The 19,756-nt window shown below is 35.1% G+C and overlaps 1 protein-coding gene across 2 annotated transcripts in view; it reads left to right on the top strand.

The window, feature by feature from the left end:
• RAP1B (RAP1B, member of RAS oncogene family) overlaps positions 1-19,368 on the top strand; it is a 38,243-nt gene extending 18,875 nt beyond the window's left edge. For both annotated transcript variants that reach the window (XM_045829550.1, XM_045829551.1), the window contains exons 2-8: positions 9,313-9,395; positions 10,730-10,798; positions 12,007-12,063; positions 12,642-12,782; positions 14,484-14,627; positions 15,286-15,402; positions 18,047-19,368. In XM_045829550.1, coding sequence (XP_045685506.1) covers positions 9,339-9,395; positions 10,730-10,798; positions 12,007-12,063; positions 12,642-12,782; positions 14,484-14,627; positions 15,286-15,372 — 555 coding nt within the window. In that variant the 5' untranslated portion in view covers positions 9,313-9,338 and the 3' untranslated portion in view covers positions 15,373-15,402; positions 18,047-19,368. The remainder of the gene's footprint in view (positions 1-9,312; positions 9,396-10,729; positions 10,799-12,006; positions 12,064-12,641; positions 12,783-14,483; positions 14,628-15,285; positions 15,403-18,046) is intronic.
• The last annotated feature ends 388 nt before the right edge of the window (positions 19,369-19,756 follow it).

Below are 19,756 nucleotides of genomic sequence, written 5' to 3'. Positions count from 1 at the left end.
TTTGGAGTGGACAGGTTTTCGCATCCATCTTGTTTGGGACTCTCTGCTTCCTGGACTTGCATGTCTATTTCTATCACCAAATTAAGGAAGTTTACTTTCACTGCCTTTTCAAATAGATTTCCATTCTTTTGTCTCTTCTCCTTCTGGTACTCCTGTGATGTGGATGTTAGACCTGTGGTTTGTTTTTTGTTTGTTTGTTTTTGTTTTTTGTTTTGGTTCCTTATGTTCCAAATCATTGATTTCTCAGCTTCATCCACTCTACTGTTGTTTCCCTGGAAATTTTTCTTTATTTCAATTAGTGTATCCTTCTTTTCTGACTGGATTTTTTTTTTATGCTGCTGAGGTCCTCACTAAGTGTTTTGAGCATCCTTATAACCAATGTTTTGAACTCTGCATCTGATAGGTTGCTTATCTTCATTTTGTTTAGCTCTTTTTCTGCAGTTTTGATCTATTCTTTTATTTGGGCCATGTTTCTTTGTCTGGTTTGGCAGCCTCCCTATGTTTGTTTCTGTGTAGTAGAGCTGCTTTGACTCCGTGTCTTGGTAGTATTTCCTAATATAGTAGGTGTTCTATAGGGTCCAGTGGCATAGCCTCCCCTATCACCCAAGCTGGATACTCAAGGTATGCCCTTCATGTGGGCTGAGTATACCCTCCTCTTGTAGTTGAACCTTGATTGCTGTTGGCAGATCAGTGGGAGGGATTTATACCCTTTGCAACAGCATGGATAGAACTGGAGAGTTTTATGCTAAGTGAAATAAGCCAGGCAGTGAAAGACAAATACCATATGATCTCACCTTTAAGTAGAACCTAATCAACAAAACAAGCAAGCAAGCAAAAAATGTAACCAGAGACATTGAAATTAAGAACAGACAGACAGTAACCAGAGGGGAGATGGGAGGGGATGATGGGGGGGAACTGGTGAAGGGTTTTCAAGGAATAACTAGAAAAGACACATGGACAAAACAAAGGGGGTGTGGAATCAGGGGAGGGTGGGGTGGGGGGGGAAAGTAGAAAACTACTTGAACAACAATTTTTTAAAAATTTCATCCTCACTGAAAAAAATTGGCTTACAATTTTAATTGTCATTGTAATCATGACGACTAGCTCTGAAGAATGGATAAGATTTTGTGATGAAGGTTCACATGGGCAAAATGACTGAATAATGCACTGAACTAAACTTCGAAATACTTTTATCCCTTCTGTTATCTAGTCTGTTCGTGGTAATTTTATTAATTTTCTATTGACAATAAACATTCATATATGTTTAAGTGGGAAGGGATTTATCCAGGCCAGTGAGCTGCAAGGATTGACTGTGACCGCATACCATTAACCTCTGCCCTCTGTGGAGGATCAGCTGTGCAGGGGCAGGGAGATGGTCCTCCAACGTAGTCTGTAGCTGTCCACTGGGCATGCAGGCTCTGGGATTTCCCAGGTGGTTCAGGCCAAGGTTAGCCACCACCCTTGTTCTTCCTGAGGCCACCGTGGCTGAGCTATAAAGCAGTCTGAGATGCCTGCTACTTGTGCTGGGCTTGGGGATTCCCAAAGTAAAGCTGTGAATCTAGGCTGGCTGCTGCTGGGGCCACTTAGCAAGAGGTATGGGGACCGTGGCCACACTCTGAGGCCAAGTGTTGCTTGTTTCATTGAATTTAAGAAGTTGTGAAGCATGAGCCAAGACCAGCTATTCATACGGAAAAGTTTCAGTTAACATTTTGGGTGGGTCCATAAGTTGGATGTCTGGAGTTTCAGGGGATCTCCTGAGCAGGACAAATTGTGTTAGCCAGTTTCATAGAGTCTCAGATATGACACTGGCTTGCTGGCTCTGTGGCTTTGTGTGAAGAGAGCTCAGAAAAGGGATAATGACCTCTGCCCTCCTTTCTATCTAAGAAAAAACTGTCCTCCAGCTTCCACCTTGATGCCAGACATTTCATGTGGATGTGGGACCAGCCTATTCCATGTCTCTGCCCCTCCTACCAGTCTGGATGGATATGGTATCTTTAATTCTGTACTTGTCAGTCACACTTCCATTCAACTCGATTTCTGATGGTTCTGAGTAATGGTTGTTCTATGTTTTAGTTGTAATTTTGATGTGGTTGCGCAAGGAGGTGAGCTGTGTTTATGCCACTGTCATGACTGGAAATCCTCCTTTTCTTTTTCTTTTCCCTTCTTTTTTTTTTTTAATCTTTACCTGAGGACATTTTTTTTTTTCATTGCTTTTAGGAAAAGAGAAGCATCAATTGGTTGCCTCCATTTGCACCCAGACTGGGGATCTGTGCTGGCACAGGGAATAGTCTGCATTAGTACTGGGGGTTGCCCATGCCTGTGCCCAAGACCAGGGATCGAATCCGCAACCTTTCCCTTACAGGACGACACTTTAACCAACTGAGCCACACCTGTCAGGGCCAGGTCAAACTCTTAAGCGAAGGCGATCTCTCCTTCCTTTTCTACCTGCCTCTGTGCATTCATGATGTGATGAATTCTCTCATGTTAGTGCTTTTGCCCAGAAAATCTTCATCTCCTAGTGAGAGTTTCTTTTCCTTTAAATATCCACTGGTCTGGTTTAAGTATTGACTTAGGCAAGAAGCATTGCCTGGCGTATCCTTACAGACAGAGAACTCTCTTCTCTGCACCAATAGGAGTTTTTTCTGTAGACCCTGCTTGATTGTGAGCTAACATAAACACTGTGAACATTTAATGTTTTCCCTTCATACTTGTGTCTTGATCCCCCTTTTCCTGTGTGAGAAATAATGAGGGCCCTTACAAGGTAATGGAATGGAGAGAATGAAATTGATTCCAGAGATACCAAGATAGAATGAATTAGACCTGGTAACAGGGCGAAGGAGAGAGACAAATTGATTACAACTCCCCCAGGTATATAGTTCAGTGTAGTGTAGTGTAGTGTAGTGTAGTATAATGTAGTATAGCATGCTTTTGAAGTCCTTTGGGTGCTTCAGATTTTAGGCCCTGTAAGAATAACAAAATAGATGAGTTTTCTTCTTCTTTTTAGTGTCAGTTATAATTCTTCTGGAATTATAATCTACAGAGCAAGTATAAGAACTTTTTTTTAATGCCAAAATTTATGTAGTTTGTTTTCAGTTGGGATTTGTGACATCTGTCCAATATTTTGTGTGAACTAAAATGGCAGTTTACCTATGAAGGGTGACTTGTTCATCATCTTTTAAAAATCTAAATTTATTTTTAAAATAGACTGCTTATATGTTACTGACTGATGTTAAATATTTTCTGTAGGATAAGTTATTTCATTTGAATCTTAAAAACTTTAAGCAGCAGATACTATTCCCATTTTCAGATCAGGTAATAAGGTACACAGAGGTTAAATTAACATGACCAAAGTCACTTAGACAATCTGTGTTAGAACTGGTATTCTAACCTGGGAAATCAGATCTAAAAGTTTGTGCTTGTAACTGTTTTATTTTTATTACTTTTTAAATTTAAAATTTAGTTAAAGTGCATGTATACATGTATATCAGATTCTAAGATAGCAAATAATAAAGTTATAATGTCTATACTCAGGCTACCTAAATTATGTTTAAAAGATACAGCAGATCTTTGAGTTAGTATGTATGTCTAGAGAATTAACAGCTATATCTGACATGTGGGAAAAACCAACAGGTTTTTAGGTCATGTCCAGAAATATCTTAGGAGCATGGTAGAGTTCTACACAAATCCAGCCTATTTGGAGGGATCTACTAGGAACTAATGAGGTGATCTTGAGCCCACATTATTTCTTCCTGCCTGCTTTTAAAAGATTGTCGGAATCTTTATTTACTTATTTTGGGGTGGGGGATCACTTAACTACCTTGCTAATCTATTGATTTGGCTGAGAAATCTATTAAGAAAATGCTTCTGCATTTGTCATATTGCTGATAAATTGTTATACTCTAGCTAATACACTCTTTCAGAGATGTGATCAAGTACTGAACTGAAAGGTAACAACAGTTATAACTCGGGTGATAAAACTGAAAAACATGACCTTCAGTTGCATGTGACAGTGTATATTGGAATAATCTTTATTTACTGGCAATATTAATCCATGGAAAGGACAAGGGAAAAATTGTTTCCTACTTGAGATATTATAACTGATCAAAAATAGAGAAAATGCTATAAACAATTTGATAATCTATGAATTCTATGTTAACTAGACTTAGAAATTTAGTACACGGAAAAGTCTCAGCAGACTATAAGATTGAAACATTTCTCATTTGTCTTTATTATGAAAAAGACAGGCAACTCAGAAAGTAAATATGGTAAGCAATATTCATTTTAGTAGCTTTCTGTTTGTTTTGTAGTTCCCTGTTAGAAGTTTTATTTTTAAAAGAGGCTATGAAAGGTAGTATTTAGATCTCATTTCTTCCTCCAATAATAATTTTTAAATCTCAGAAGTTTTGAATTCTCTCGTTGCATCCAACAGATTAACCAGGTTCTTCTAACATTGAATTAGTTCATTTTATTTGGGACTGAGAAGAGAACACAGTAATTCTCTTTAGCTGCTAAAATGCTACTTTGGAGTTGGAGTCAGAAAGGAGCAACCAAATATCATCTCTTCCTGCAAGTGTTTAGTGAGAGAAGTAATGTCACTTCACTTTGGAAACCAGTAGTAAAATGTTTTTACTTACCTCTTTCTTTACAATTTCAGATCAAAGAATTTCAATTTGGTTGGTGGAGAGTGTTGTAGTTACACAACTTGAGAATAGGAGAATTGCTTGGGTTACAGGTGTTTTAGGAAAGTTTTAATTTATCGCTCTTTGGAGACCCCTTGACATAATATCTCAGTGGAAAGGAATTGTACTTTTTCAATGTCACATATCACCTTTCAAGGATTTGAGCCTTGTCAAAACCTACTTTTTACATTTATTAATGAGATTAATTTAAAAATAGATTATGATGTTAAGAGCAAGTGTCACTGGAACCCAGGAATTGCTGGTTTTAACACTGTTCTTACTGTACAGCATTTTCTTTTCTACTGAGATCACAGGTCCTACAGGGCAAGTATAAGAACTTTTTTAGAGAGGGAAGGAAGGGAGAGAGAGAGAGAGAGAGAGAGAGAGAGAGAGACATCAATGTGCTGTTGCTGGGCATCATGGCCTGCAACCTAGGCATGTACCCTGACTGGGAATCGAACCTTCGACTTTGATTCGCAGCCCACACTCAATCCACTGAGCTATGCCAGCCAGGGCTAGAACTTTTTTTTAATGCCAAGATTTGTGTATTTCATTTTCAATTGGGATTTGTGACATCTGTCAATGATTGATGTGAATTGAATTTAAATGACAATTTACCTATGAAAGATAATTTGTTAGCGGTCTTTTAAATTTTTAAATAATTATTTCCTTTGCTGGAAATTAATTGTTAGTCTTTAATTAGTCATTCATTTATTCAGCAAACATTTCTAGACCAAATAGAGGACACCAAAATAAATAAATAAGAGCAAATAAATAAATAAGTGCCACTCTGCATGTAGTAAATGATGATAATGCTTAACATGTAAGCTTTTAAAGACAACATTTTGGGTTGTCCAAAAAGTCCATTTAGTTTTTTCCGTAGAATAAAAAACACAATTTTCATTTTCAACCAATAACTTCATTGATTTGGATATTTTGAGTGTCAACTATCTCCCACATGGTATAGCATTGGTTGTTCTCAATGTCTCAATTTAATCGCTATCAGCTACCCAACCATGGAGCATCCATTGTGCAGTGAGAAATGTCCAGCACAAAACTTCACAAACCACTTTTCACGTGTTTGATCAGTCATAGTGCCTTTACCATACACTACACAAATCTCTTTTTTTGCATTTCAATTGTGTTTTTATCATTCTTGAAATAATAAAACATGACATGCCAGAAATGTTACTTATTTTCTTCCATCTTCAGTATTAAAATTGCTACACAAAAACTCACCAGTTTTGATAAGTTTTTTTTTTAATGCAAGCTGATATGACAGCTGTCACAATAGAGTCCAACAAAATTGTGTCCAGTGAAGTTAAAGACAACTGAGCACTACTACAGCATGTTAGGGAAACACCAAACAAACTTTTTGGCCAACCCGATATTTGTTGCATGTCCTAGGATAACAAAATAAATTTAGTCATGAAAGCTCAAGGAACAGATTGGAACTCCCATCATTGTTGAAACTGACTCATCTAGTAGCAAGTTAAAAGCACAAACAGAAGTGGGTCACAAGCAGCCCATTCAGTACACTTGTTTGTCTAAGGGCATCGTTTGGAATGATGCCAATGAAGGTCTTAAGTCAACTGTCAAAGAATAAGAGAGACCATTCATATCTGAAACAAAAAACAAAGCTGACGTTATTGATTACCGTATTTTTGGACTATGAGATGCACTTTTTTTTTTTAACCACATTTTTTGCTTCAAAATTTCCCCCCCTATTTTCCTCCTCTAAAACCTAGGTGTGTCTGGGGTCCACAACATAAGACACACCTAGGTTTTAGAGGAGGAAAATGGGGGGGTGGGTTTGAAGCAAAAAATGTGGTTAAAAAAAAAAGTGCATCTTATAGTCCCAAAATACAGTACTTAAGGAACAGCTATCCTAGTCAGACACTGCCTCCCCTGAGCAGAGCAGACTGCTAGTCTTAACATGGTTTTAGGGAATTAGAGTCCAAAGAGCGACACACTTTGAAAGGCAGGAGTGAATTTATGTCAGCTGTAGAAGCACTGCCACTCAAGCAAGACAGTTGTTGATTGGTTGGCATTTTGATGAGTGTTCATTGAAGTGAGGTGTTTTTGTAAATTGTAGATAAAGAAAAATAGCAAATAAGTCATTAAAAAAAAAAAAGCGACATAGCCCAGGAGGTGAGTCTTATTTATGGTAAAGTAGTTGGTTTGCTCTTTGGGATGTTTAGGAAATTCTTGTCTCAGCATCACCACACTCTCTTCTAGTTGGGTTCAGAAACACAATTTGGAGGCATTTTTCATTAGAATCCTAAGTTTTTAAAAAAATATTCCTCAAATAGATAATTACAGATCTATGTGGTTAGGTAATGTTTGCATGGCACTGATAATAGAAATGTTACCTAAGTAATTCTATTTTTAAATAATTTTTTACATGAAATAACCCTGACCTTGGTTAAATTTTTACAAGGAGTAATTTTATTGTCCCAAATTTATGTGCTTTCCTAAAGCTGAAAGTTGATTTCATCTTTCATTGCATATCTTCATTCCTAAAATTATAATCTGGTAAGAACCATGAAAATCTGTGGGAATGATGGGTTCAAGTTTAGAAATAAAATAAAGGAACTAATACATGGGAAAGTTAGCAGCTAACTTTTTGTGGGTCTGGAGGAGGGGCCCCCATTCAGGAAAGGAAAAAATATGTATAGTAGATAGTCCTTCGTGTATTTAAAGGCAGAAGTGAAGGAGAAAGTTTTGTAAGGGAGCCTATGACAATAGACCTGGGCATACTAAGGAGAAATAAAGGAATGTCACAGAGAGATAGGTAAAACAAAGGATATTTTTTCTAAGAGTAAGGAAAGAACATTTAGATTTAACACAAAATGAGTCCCTTTGTGATTGATTTTCAGAAGCACAGGGTTATCAATGATTGACTAGTTTGCAGAAACATATTCACTGAAGCAAATGGGTATTGTTTGATTAAATGTGTTTAGCCCGGTCTGGTAGTGTTAGTTGTTATTATGACTAACAAACTGTCATTTCTTGATTAAGAATGTTTAAAGCCTGTTCTGGTGGCTACTTTCACACCTTGGACACTGACCAATAATTTTTTTTTTTTTTGTAGGAGTGTGGGAGCTTTGAGTTCTCATGATATCCCCCACTCTGGAAACTTTTAGGATCTTCTTTCTCTGTCCTTAGTATACTGATATTTTATAACGATAATCCTTGGTATGGTTGGCTTCTTTTTTGTTTTATTATTGATTTCCACTATTTCATTATATTGAACACTGAACACTCAGTAGAATTTTTGAGTCTGGGCATTTATATTCTTCAGTTCTGCCATTGATTCCTGACCATTTTCAGACTCTTTGTACCTCTCCCACATTAGTAATGGATATTTGGTCTGCTTTTTCTGCTAAATGATTTACCATTCATATATCTCAGGGGTCAGCAGGGTTTTTTCTGTAAACGCCAGGGTAAATATTTTAGGCTTTGCAGACCAGATGGTCTGTGCTATAACTTCTTAACTCTGTCATCACAGCAAGATAGCAACCACAGAAGATACCAAATGAATGGGCTGTATTTCAGGAAAACTTTATGTACAGAAACAGGTGATGGGTTAGATTTGTTTATAGACTTCTCTCCTATCCTCTTCATCTTTCCACAATATTAGCTCAATCAAGGCAGCACTTTTCCCAATTGGGTATATTCTTTTACTTAGTAGGCATTCAACTATTTGTGACTCGAGGTTACAGATGATTCAGGAAAGGGGAATATATATGTCTGTTGTTGCCATCTTGTAGACAGCAGAATACCCCTTCATGCTTTTCTTCAGCATCCCCTCCCATTTTTTCTTATTAAATATTTCTGATTGAATTTGGAATTCGCTAAAAGTCGTGTCTGTAAATCTGCAGTTTCTTTCTACATCTGATGTGTTACAAAAGAGTCCTGTCAGTAGCATTCTTTAGTAAGTCTGTTTATAGAATGCTTCGTTATGTTGGGTTGGCCAAAAGCTTATTTTTTTCTGTAAAATAAGAGGCACATTTTTTCATTTTCATGAATAACTTCATTGATTTGGATATTTTGAGTATATCAGCTATCTACCCCTATTGGTTTCTAGTGGATAGAGGCCAGGGGTACTGCTAAACATCTTCTAATGTAAAGGACAGCCAGCCCCACAGCAAAGAATTATTTGACCAAAATGTCCATACTACCAAGAAACTTCACAAACAACTTCTGACACGTTAAATCAGTCATTGCACCTTGTCCATACACTGCACAAATTTTTTGTATGTTTCAGTTGTATTTTTACCTTTCTGAAATAATAAAGCATAATATGCCAAAAATGTTGCGTATCTTTTTCCATTTTCAGTATTAAAATGGCTGCACAAAAATTCACCAGCTTTGATAAGTTTTTTCTAAATGCATGCTGACATGACAGCTATTAACAATACAATCTAACAAAATTGTTTCGAATGAAGTTAAAGACAACTAAGTGCTGCTAGAGCTATCATATGGAAAAAAAACAAACTTTTTGGCCAACCCAATAGTATAGTATTCATTTTTATATAAACCTACTTGTTTGAATGCCTTATATAAGAACCACATGAATGCAAAGATATTCCTAAGATTCCTTTTTTTTTTTTTTTTTTTTCTTTAATAGGTACTAGCTTTTGACAAGTTTGCAACATGCGTGAGTATAAGCTAGTCGTTCTTGGTTCAGGAGGTGTTGGAAAATCTGCACTGGTAAGTCATTCTCACTGTACCTAAACTATTCGTTCCAAAACATGTTCTTCCTTTGAGTTTCAGTTTTGATTGTTTTCATTTATTTATTAAAGTGAAATCTCATAGTGATTTTAGAAGCAGTATAATATTTTTCTTGTAATTTTAGTCAACTTTAGTTGTATCTGGGTAGATTATATTCTCTTTGGAACATTGGTTTCAGGCCAACATGAGATATGCCAGAATACAGTTTGAGCTAAGCACAAAGGGGGTGAGAACATATAATAACATGTGTTTGTCTGCATTTCAGAGCCAGATAGGGATTAATCTTGGTCTTTCTTATTGAGAGTTGGCTTATATATTTTTTATGTCAGAAAATATTAAATAAAGCTTATTTAAAAACCTCTTTAAAATAATACATTTGACTGTTTTCTCAAGGAATATATAGCAAGAAAAAAAGACAGCTTAATGGTGGTTGGGGAAAGGAAGAACTTAAGGAAAATAACTTAATGAATAATTGAGAGTTTAGCAAAGCCCCACAATAAGATAGACTGGCCCCTTCATTCAACTATTTAGAGTGACCACCTAGCTCGGAACTTGATATGCTGGAAGTGTGTACAACAGATCATGAGCTGCTTTTTCATTTATAATTATATCCAGAGTAATGGGGAGGTATCTTGAGTGTGCACATGTGTGTGTACACAAAACCATTACCATTTTCTAATTAAAATTCAAAATTTAACCCCTTAAGACAAACTGGAAACATTTTTTAAAATTTAAATGTGCAGGGTGGGGCAAAAGAAGGTTTACAGGTGTTCCTATGGGGAAAAATACAGTAAATAATAATACAAGAATAAACTCTGTGTTTCACATACTCACGACTGTAAACCTACTTTTGCCCCGCCCTGTATTACCTCTAAATTTAGAATTATGTAATAAAAAGCATAAAGACTGCTTTTTTTAAAGGGGCTTTTTTAAGGTAATCTCACCAAACTCATGCATTCAAATGTAGTGGTTGTGTTTTTTATCAATGGCATAACTACCTATTTGAAATCAGTACTTAAAAATGTACAGATTTGGCCCTGGCTGGTGTGGCTCAGTGGATCGAGTGCAGGACTACGAAGCAAAGGGTCTCCAGTCCGATTCCCAGTCAGGGCACATGCCTGGGTTGTGGGCCAGGTCCCCAGTAGGGGGCACATGAGAGGCAACCACATATTGATGTTTCTCTTCCTCTCTTTCTCTCTCCCTTCCCCCCTCTCTAAAAATAAATAAATAAAATCTTAAAATAATTTTTTTAATGTACAGATTTGGATTTGTTATTTTCTTTAGAAATTTAATGGTATGTTAATTTTTTTCAGACTGTACAGTTTGTTCAAGGAATTTTTGTTGAAAAGTATGATCCTACGATAGAAGATTCTTATAGAAAGGTATATGTTACTTTAAAAGGCCTTTTGCTTTTGACTTTACTATAAATATAAATTATTGTTTTTAGCTTTATAATTATTGAATGTTGTTTACAAAGTAGGACAAAGAAGCAGAGTTAATTACTTATAGAATTAATGGGAAAAGTTCACACTTGGTTATTTCTTGGCATTGCATGTTTATGAGAATCTTAAGTACTTGCTCTCACTGTCCGTCTCTGTTACTCTCTTTCTCTCTGAAAATTTTAAGTTTATCCTGACCCCAACATTGTAATTTAGCAAGCAAATTTAAGAACGAGGCCATCCATTCGAAGTGGTAATTCCATGTTCCACTCCACCTCCAACCCCAAGACGATAAGTACTCTAAGGCTCCCTTTTTAACGTAAAGGTTTAAATGCAGAAGTCTCCCTGACCTTCCTTCTAATAACTCCTTGAGAAAGTGCAACTGCTAATAATAGAAAAGTTTATTTTGATGTTTGCTAACACAACATATGACAATAAAGCTTAATATGCAAACATGTTTAATGTAACAGGGAGAGAGTTATCTTTCACCTTATGTAATATAGTCAGCATGGCCTCTGTCGATATGCAGATACTGTGTTTCATTTGTCCTTCTGTCCACAGTCTACAAAAATAAAACAAAACAGAATTGGAGAGCCCTTCCTGCACCCCAGCTATGTGGCACCATAACTCTTAATTTTCCCTCAGCTAATTTTAAATAACTTATTTCTTAGAAAATGTTAGGTGAAAGGGGGTAACACATAATATATTGTAGCTATCTTCTACTTTCTTGCTACCAGAAATTTTGTTCCAGTACAATGAAGGAGATATGGTTACCTAGAGAATAGATCTTTCTAAAGTAGGGCAGAATTGAGGTAGACAGAATCACTTCTGATATTATTGGAACTATTACTGGTTTTAATTTTTTGATCTATTTTGAAATTTCCTTTCTAGAATTAAATGCTGAGTGATTCATATTGAGCTTATATCTTGTAGGTCTGTGTGTTGGGTCAGAATACATGGTTTTTTGCACCTAATACAATTTGGAGTTGGTGGCCCTCAGTTATCTATCTATTTTCTTCTGTTAAAGTGTTGCTTGAGCCTAGAGTTACTGTAATCTGTGTCTCTGATTTAAATATTGTACTAGCTTTTGTGTATATTAAGATAGTGTTGTCTACATTTAAAAAATGGTATATTTTGATTTTTCCCCCCAGCAAGTTGAAGTAGATGCACAACAGTGTATGCTTGAAATCTTGGATACTGCAGGAACGGTATGTAAGATGAAGTACCAAAGTATATATATATGTGCACAACTTGTGCAATATTGACCTTGCAAATGCTAGTACTCTATAGACAAACATTAGCCTAAAAGTGCTACTTGGATTAAATCTTAAAGCTGTTTTTCTTGTTCTCAAATTCTACTTTTGTGTGTATGTCTTTTGTCATTATAGGGGGTCAATTATTTAAAAAATAAGAAATTTCATGTTTGGATGAAAATTTTCAGTCTCGCTAATACTTTTACAACAAGTTAAAATTTATTAAAATTTTTAAATAAATGTTTAAATAATGTTGAGTAAATTTTAATAAAATTTATTAAAATTTTTAAATAAATAATTTATAAAATTTATTAAAATTCAATAATGTTGAATTTTTAAAAAATGGTGTATCATTTTCAAATTAAAAACTTACTTTTTGAGATACCAACTTTTTTCAAACAGCATCTTGCCACGGACTGTAATTTTAAGATATGTTGCATAATACCACGATATTCTTCATTGAGCTCTAATTATAGACTTTGAAAATTGTCAAATTATGTTACATTGTTCTTTAATAATTCTTTCCATTGTAGGAACAATTTACAGCAATGAGAGATTTGTACATGAAAAATGGACAAGGATTTGCATTAGTTTATTCCATCACAGCACAGTCCACATTTAATGATTTACAAGATCTGAGAGAACAGATTCTTCGAGTTAAAGACACTGATGATGTAAGCTGACTTCCTGTTAAAGTTGTATTTTGAGGCTTGTTTTTCAAAAGCTTTTTCCTTGAAAGGCCAAAATATATCTTTAATCCTCATACATATTTCAAATATATATAGTATGTAAAATAAGGAACACTCTTCTCTTCCCTTAATCTGTATAAAATAAAATTTATACCCTTCTATTTTTAAATCATGTGCTTGATAGGGAGGAAAGAGTGATGTGTGCAATAAATGTTACTAATACAGCAAATGATGTTTTGGTCACATTACTGGTAAATTCAAGAGCCTGTTTAATGAGAGTCAGTACGATATATGAACCCATCAGAAGCCACTACGACAGAAAAGGGACATAATAATAATTGTTAAAGGAAACCAACAAATATATTAGACTGCAGTGTTAATTTACTTGCCCCTTCAAAGTACATCATAATGGAGTTTAATCCCTATAGGAAACTTCAAAAGGATTACTTTTAATTCTTCACCTTACTATATATAGCAATGGTTCTCAAAATTGATCTTGCATCAGAATCACCAGTTAAAAGTGGTTAAAACAGATTGCCAGGCCCCAGTCCCAGAATTTCTGATTCAGTAGGTCTGGGATTGAGCTCAAGAATTTGCATTTCTAACAGGTTTCCAGATGGTGTTGATGCTGTTGGTCTGTCCCCTCACTTTGAAGAACCACTGTATTATCTATGGTTTAATTATAGCAAATATTATGAGATTTCTAAGAAATGCTGTTGTTTCCCAGACTTCTGAAACAAGAACTTTGGGGTACCCTACATATTTACATCAACCTCAATGAGCATTTCTTAATTGGTAAATCTGTTTTGTACTATCTCTAGTAACTACTGTAGTTTCCTTCTGTGAGTTGCATTAAATAACTGTTTATTAATATAATACTCTATTATATCTGTTCCGAAAAAACCAAAATTCTTGATTTTGGATTTTTTCCAAAAACTTCTTTAGAAAGTCAGTCTCTAAATAATTAATGGGAGTTTTGCAGAATAAATTCTGCTTTTCTTTCTTTTCTTTCTTTTTTTTTTTAAGATTTTATTTATTTATTTTCAGAGAGGAAAGGGAGGGAGAAAGAGAGAGAGAGAAACATGAGTGTGCGGTTGCTGGGGGTCATGGCCTACAACCCAGGCATGTACCCTGACTGGGAATCAAACCTGCGACACTTTGGTTTTCAAGTTCTGTTTTTCCATAGTGTCCCAACATCACATGTATCCAGACACATGATGAACATGGTCTAGATCTTTAGTAAATTAAGATGATTTTACCTTCTGGCATTTAAATACAGACTACATGAGAAACTAAATATTCTACTTTAGGGACTCCAAATTTCTCCTTTTTGATAATATAATGGCTTTTTACAGCAATACCCTTTTGTACTTCTTTTTTGAAAAGGCTTTGTATTTTGTTTGCTGTAATCAGTTATAAGTCCATTGTGATACAATTTTAAGGGTTATTTCCCCTTTTATAAATAGATCATAGCTTGTTTTCTAAAAATTTCACGTGAAAGATTCTTAAATTAACATTAAGTTTTCATATTTAACTAAATTTTATTACACTCTGATAATTTAGTATTTTTCTCTGACATAATATAAAATATAATCCTTAGAGTTGATTCTTAGAATTCTTTCAGTTTGAATTTATATCATGTATTTATTTACTTACTTGTTTTTACCCTCACAAATGTATTTTTAGGTTCCAATGATTCTGGTTGGTAATAAGTGTGACTTGGAAGATGAAAGAGTTGTAGGAAAGGAACAAGGTCAAAATCTAGCAAGACAGTGGAACAACTGTGCATTCTTAGAATCCTCTGCAAAATCAAAAATAAATGTTAATGAGGTATGGTAAAATATACTTTAAAAACTCTGTTAGGAATTCAGCATTCAGAAATAATGGAAAATAATGTGTGTCTATTAACCCATCTACAGGTTAATGTGAATTCGGGGTGCTTTGTTCATCCTTGTAGGCAGAAATCTTATGTTAAATATATGCATGTTGATAAGCAACAGTGATATTTTAGCTTCTTTATTAAAGTAGAATTACCCATGAAAAGAAGGAAGGCTGGACTCAAAATCATAGGTATGGGGAGGACAAGTTAAGTCTTCAGATGTATGAAGGATGCTGTGTAAAAGAGCAAAGTCAGAAAGGCATGCATGGGTCCTGCCTTAAAGGGGCTTAAAGTCCTGTACAGATACATAGAAAGATTTGAAGAAGAGTAAGGATTGTTTTCATTGTACAATGATAAATGTTCTAACTGAACTAAGGTTAAGAGCTCTGTGGGTCCTTCAACTTAGTACTCATTTTAAGGAGAACAGTTTTGGCCCTCCCAAAAAATAGAAGAGAACTTGGCATTTACTTACTGGTTTTACTTTCATTTAACTGAATAAAATATTTGCTTTCTGGGGTTCATTTATATCCATGGAAAGTTCACATTTTTATTTTACTTTTCTGTGTTAAGTTTTTTCCTTCTGTAAATTAAAAAATAATGTATTTGCAGATCTTTTATGACCTAGTGCGGCAAATCAACAGAAAAACTCCAGTTCCTGGGAAGGCCCGCAAAAAGTCGTCATGTCAGCTGCTTTAATATACTAAATGCATTGTAGCTCTGAGCCAGGTATGTTCACTTTTTACCCCTTTTTTCATCTTTCTCTCTAACTTTTAACCTCAACTTGATTTGGGCACTCTTGTTAAGAAAGCAAGTACAGAATTTTTTGTTGTTCCAAGAAAGAAATGGTTACTTCTCTTTTAAGATAACCAAGAGTTAGTATATCCTAGTGATTAAAATAATTCATTTCAATATCATCACCAGAAGTATTCCACATAAGTGAATATTCTAGTTCATGTAATATATATTTATGCCCCAGTGGGATACTGGTTGGTGCTTACAGTACAGTGATGAACAAAACTGACTTCTTTGCCTCTTCATTGCCTTAGTAAGCTAATTAAGATCTAGTGCAAGAGTTAGACAAACAACTGCAAATTATGATAAATGCTATTATAGAATAAATTCAGCATAGTACTGATAATAAGAATTCCTGACACATTTGTTCTATGGCAGTCACTATTAAGTATTGTCTGATATTAATTGAATTCTCACAACAATCCTATGAGGCAGGAACTATTATTATTCCCATACTACAAATGAGTGAACTGAGACACAAAAAGATTGTTACTTTTTCGAGCTCTGCAGTTAGTAAATACAGAGTCAGAATTTGAATCCAGTGATCTTGAGTACATGGCTCCAAATTTAAGCCATGGACTGGCTCCCAAGTTATTATGAATAGTATAGGAGCACATGTAAATGTGACACCAAACTAGGTATGTTACATGTGAACTGTGGATTCAGGAAAAGTCTGTCAGAGTAAGAGACATCTAAGCTGAGATATTAAGGTTAAGTAGAAATTGTGTAGGGGATGAAGAGCTGCAGGCAGAGAGAACCACAAATACAACCCACAGAAGAGACAGCAAAAGAAATTAAGCATGTGACATTTTTATATAGTTTTTGAAAATAGTTGTATTAAATGAGTTAATTCTTATAAAGCAATTACATCAGTGCCTGGAATGTGATAAATCCTCAACCATTCACTAGCTACTGCTGTTTGCCAACACCAGTGGTTTCCTGCTCTGTTCATTAAATTATATTGCACTGTACTCTTACCTTGGAGCTCTTTTGATGTTCATGGTTCTGCTTCCTATGTTAGATGGCCTTGTTCTACCATAGGACTCTGATCCTTTATCTCTTTGGGGTTTTTTACCCAGCTTTCTGTTTAGAGATACAAGGGGGACCCCCCAAAAATGGAATTTATTTACAAAAAATTGTGTATTCTTACATGTTTATACTTCACCTTCAAAGTACTCTACATTTGATGCAATATACCTGTCAGGACCTTTTTTTCTACTGCCCAAGCAGTTATAGAACTTGTCGATTTTGATGCATTGTAGCGCTTCTGCTGTTTTTTGTTTCACCTTTTCCACATCAGCAAAACATTTCCCTTTGAGGACTTTTTTCATCCAGGAAAACAAAAGTCACTCAGAGTGAGATCAGTTGATTAGGGAGGGTGGGGCACACCGTTTTGGGTCAAAAACTGCTGAACACTCAGTATGATGTGGGCAGGTGGGCTCATAAATCACCCATCATGAAATGAACAAAAACATTGAAAGAGGCTTCCAAAAAATCACTGAAGCTGAACACAGCAGCTCACAACAGTGCCAGTTGGTACGTGGATACAGTGGGTTCCTAGAACACTCACCTAATGGGAGAAGCCTGTACTACAAGGGCTTCCTGCCCTCCTGAAGATAAGTCCTATTTTTCAGGTTTCCCCCCTCATATATGCTCTCATTCCTGACCACATACATGCCCATTTTTAACACACACGTGCCTAAATTCACACATTCCCTCTTGTCCTTTCCTACATTCCATCTGCTAGGAAAACTTAGCAAACTCAGACTCTGAATGAGGGCTGAAAGTTCAAGACATGTGGAAATCAGCAACCATATATATTAACAGCATTTTTGGAGCTTGCAGTAAGTCTGGTCCCCAGAAAAACAGCAGCAAGGGAAACATTTTTTAGCTCAGGCATGTATGCAGAAAATCATCCAAAGTAAATACATACTTGATAGACAGTATGTTCTTATTTTACTTCTTTTATGTACATTGCTCACAGTTTTTTAAAGTTTAATTTCATGATTTTAGTGTAATACCAACTTTCTGACTTGCATGTAAAAGTTGATGGAATCTGTTTAAATGTGGAATTTGAAAGTATATAACTGAACTTACAGGCCATCGTGAAGTAAATTGTTTTGTGTACTTCTTAACCACTCTCATTGGAAGAGGGAGGAAGAATGGTCTTGATTTTCTAATACTAGAAACCCTAGTGAAATGTAATTCTAGGATTGTAAACACTTTTATAGCATCACCCATTTTATTAATTGTAATGAAGTTGACCTGACGTAAAATTTGGATGTGTTTTTTTTCCCCTCGCTTTTAATCTTTGGAAGGTAATAAACAGAAATTTGCACTAAGGGGACACTCTCTTTTTTATCTAAAACTTTCATTTGACTGACTTTCAAAAGGGCAGCAGAATAGATGAAGTCATTCCAAAAAGATGAAAATGTCTACCCTTGCTTTACTTTGCTATGAGTTGTGATACGTTCTATTCATTTGTAACACTTGAACACTGTTATCTTAATGTGTTCCTTTGACTCTCATGTGTGCAGTTTTCTACCCTTGTTTTCAATTTATTTTTTTCTTTTGACAGGTCTGAAGAACTGTTGCCCAATTCAACAGTGCCAGCATTCCAACTTTGTTAAACCTACCAACATCTTAAATGGACTTTCTGTGGTGGTACCCTTTAAGAGGCAGATGAAAGCTACTACATCAGTTTGCACATTCTAATCACTTTCCAGTATCACAAGAGAGATTTTTACTTATATAATAGTCCTAGAGTATGCAACTGGTAAAACCAGAGGCTACAATCCAGTATTACTGCTAAGAGACATTTTCACCCACCAATGTTGTACATGTATGAAAATGGTGTACTGTATACTTTAACAAGCCCCGTACTTTGTATTGGAGAGTACAATAATGTAAATCCTAAAAGCACCACTATTTTAGCATAATAAAAGAAAGTCCAAAGAGCTCCTATATAGACTACTCCAGATAACTTCGCTTCTTTGATACTTGTAGCTTATTGTAATTTTTTTTAAGAAAATCAAGGTCATTATCATTGTATTGTACAAATAAGCGCTTTGATTAACACAGCTATATAGTTTTTTTAATTTTAAAAAAACCTGTGGAGACAGTGATCTTGTCTTTAAAATACAATAGTCCTTTCATTATAATGTCTTAGATTAAAGACATTGCCTTTAATATCTGTTGGGAAGGAAATGTCCAGATTTTTCAAATCTCTTATTATATGTTTCCTTTTTTGTTTACATAGGGAACAGTGTTTATAGTTGTATGTACAGTGGGGGTCTACAACAAGAAGTGTATATTTTCAAACAATTTTTTAATGATTTAACAATTTTTGTAAATCATTTTCAGGCTTCTGCAGCTGTAGATTCTCACTGTGAATCCCTTGCTTGCTCATGCATAAGTGTATTTGCAATACCAAATATACAGGTTTAGTATTTTTGCCTGTTAGTGATTGTTTCACATGTGTAACGTTTTGGTTGAGATGTTAAATGGTGGACGAGTACTGTGGATGTGAATGTGGGAAGTAATTTTAATCATGTGTAATTGGTCACAAGGCCTAAGTTGCAGTAACTATTGCTGTTTTATTTAACAATGCCTTGTTGCTTTGTATGCATTAACGTTTGGGTGTAAAGATTGTGTGTCTATCCAACATGGAGCCACAGTATTTAAATTGACCAACCTAATGTTACAACTACTTAGAGGTGGCCAAATGTAAACTAAAAGCCTTAATTAAAGTGGTGCAATTTTGTATAACTTAGCATCAGTAGTTCAATAAATTTGGATTGCCATGCAAGGGCTTGCATTATAATTACTTGCCACTTGAATGTGTTTCATGTAATGTTTAACAGTGCTAGTAAATAAATATAGATTTAACTTCTTTTTAAATGTGATAGATGCATTTTACATAGTGTGGTTTCATAATTTAATGTTTGGGCAAGCCAGACTCATTAAGTTCAGAAATGATGAATGAAAGATGTCAGGGTTTTTTTCCCTAGTATTGTTTGAATAGCCATATAACCACCTTTTGAATTTTTCCTTGGGAAAGAATTTTGTAAATCAAGCAATATTACTTATAAACATATGTTTTCTGCATCATGTTCAGTACCTCTTTGAGGTATAGGAGGAAGACTTGAAAATACTTTGGATAGATGTTATGGCTATGGATTTTTTTAAAATATAGGATGAAGTTATACCTAGACCATTATAGTTATAAAATTTTTTGAATGAAGTGGACTGAGGTACTACTTTCTTTTTAGATAACATCTGTGTTTGT

Source organism: Phyllostomus hastatus, unplaced genomic scaffold (genome assembly GCF_019186645.2).
Source record: "Phyllostomus hastatus isolate PE091 unplaced genomic scaffold, TTU_PhHast_1.1 phas_scaffold_93, whole genome shotgun sequence".
NCBI classification, from domain to species: Eukaryota; Metazoa; Chordata; class Mammalia; order Chiroptera; family Phyllostomidae; genus Phyllostomus; species Phyllostomus hastatus.
The sequence above is the reverse complement of the archived record's forward strand: the minus strand, read 5'-3'. Positions and strand labels throughout refer to the sequence as shown.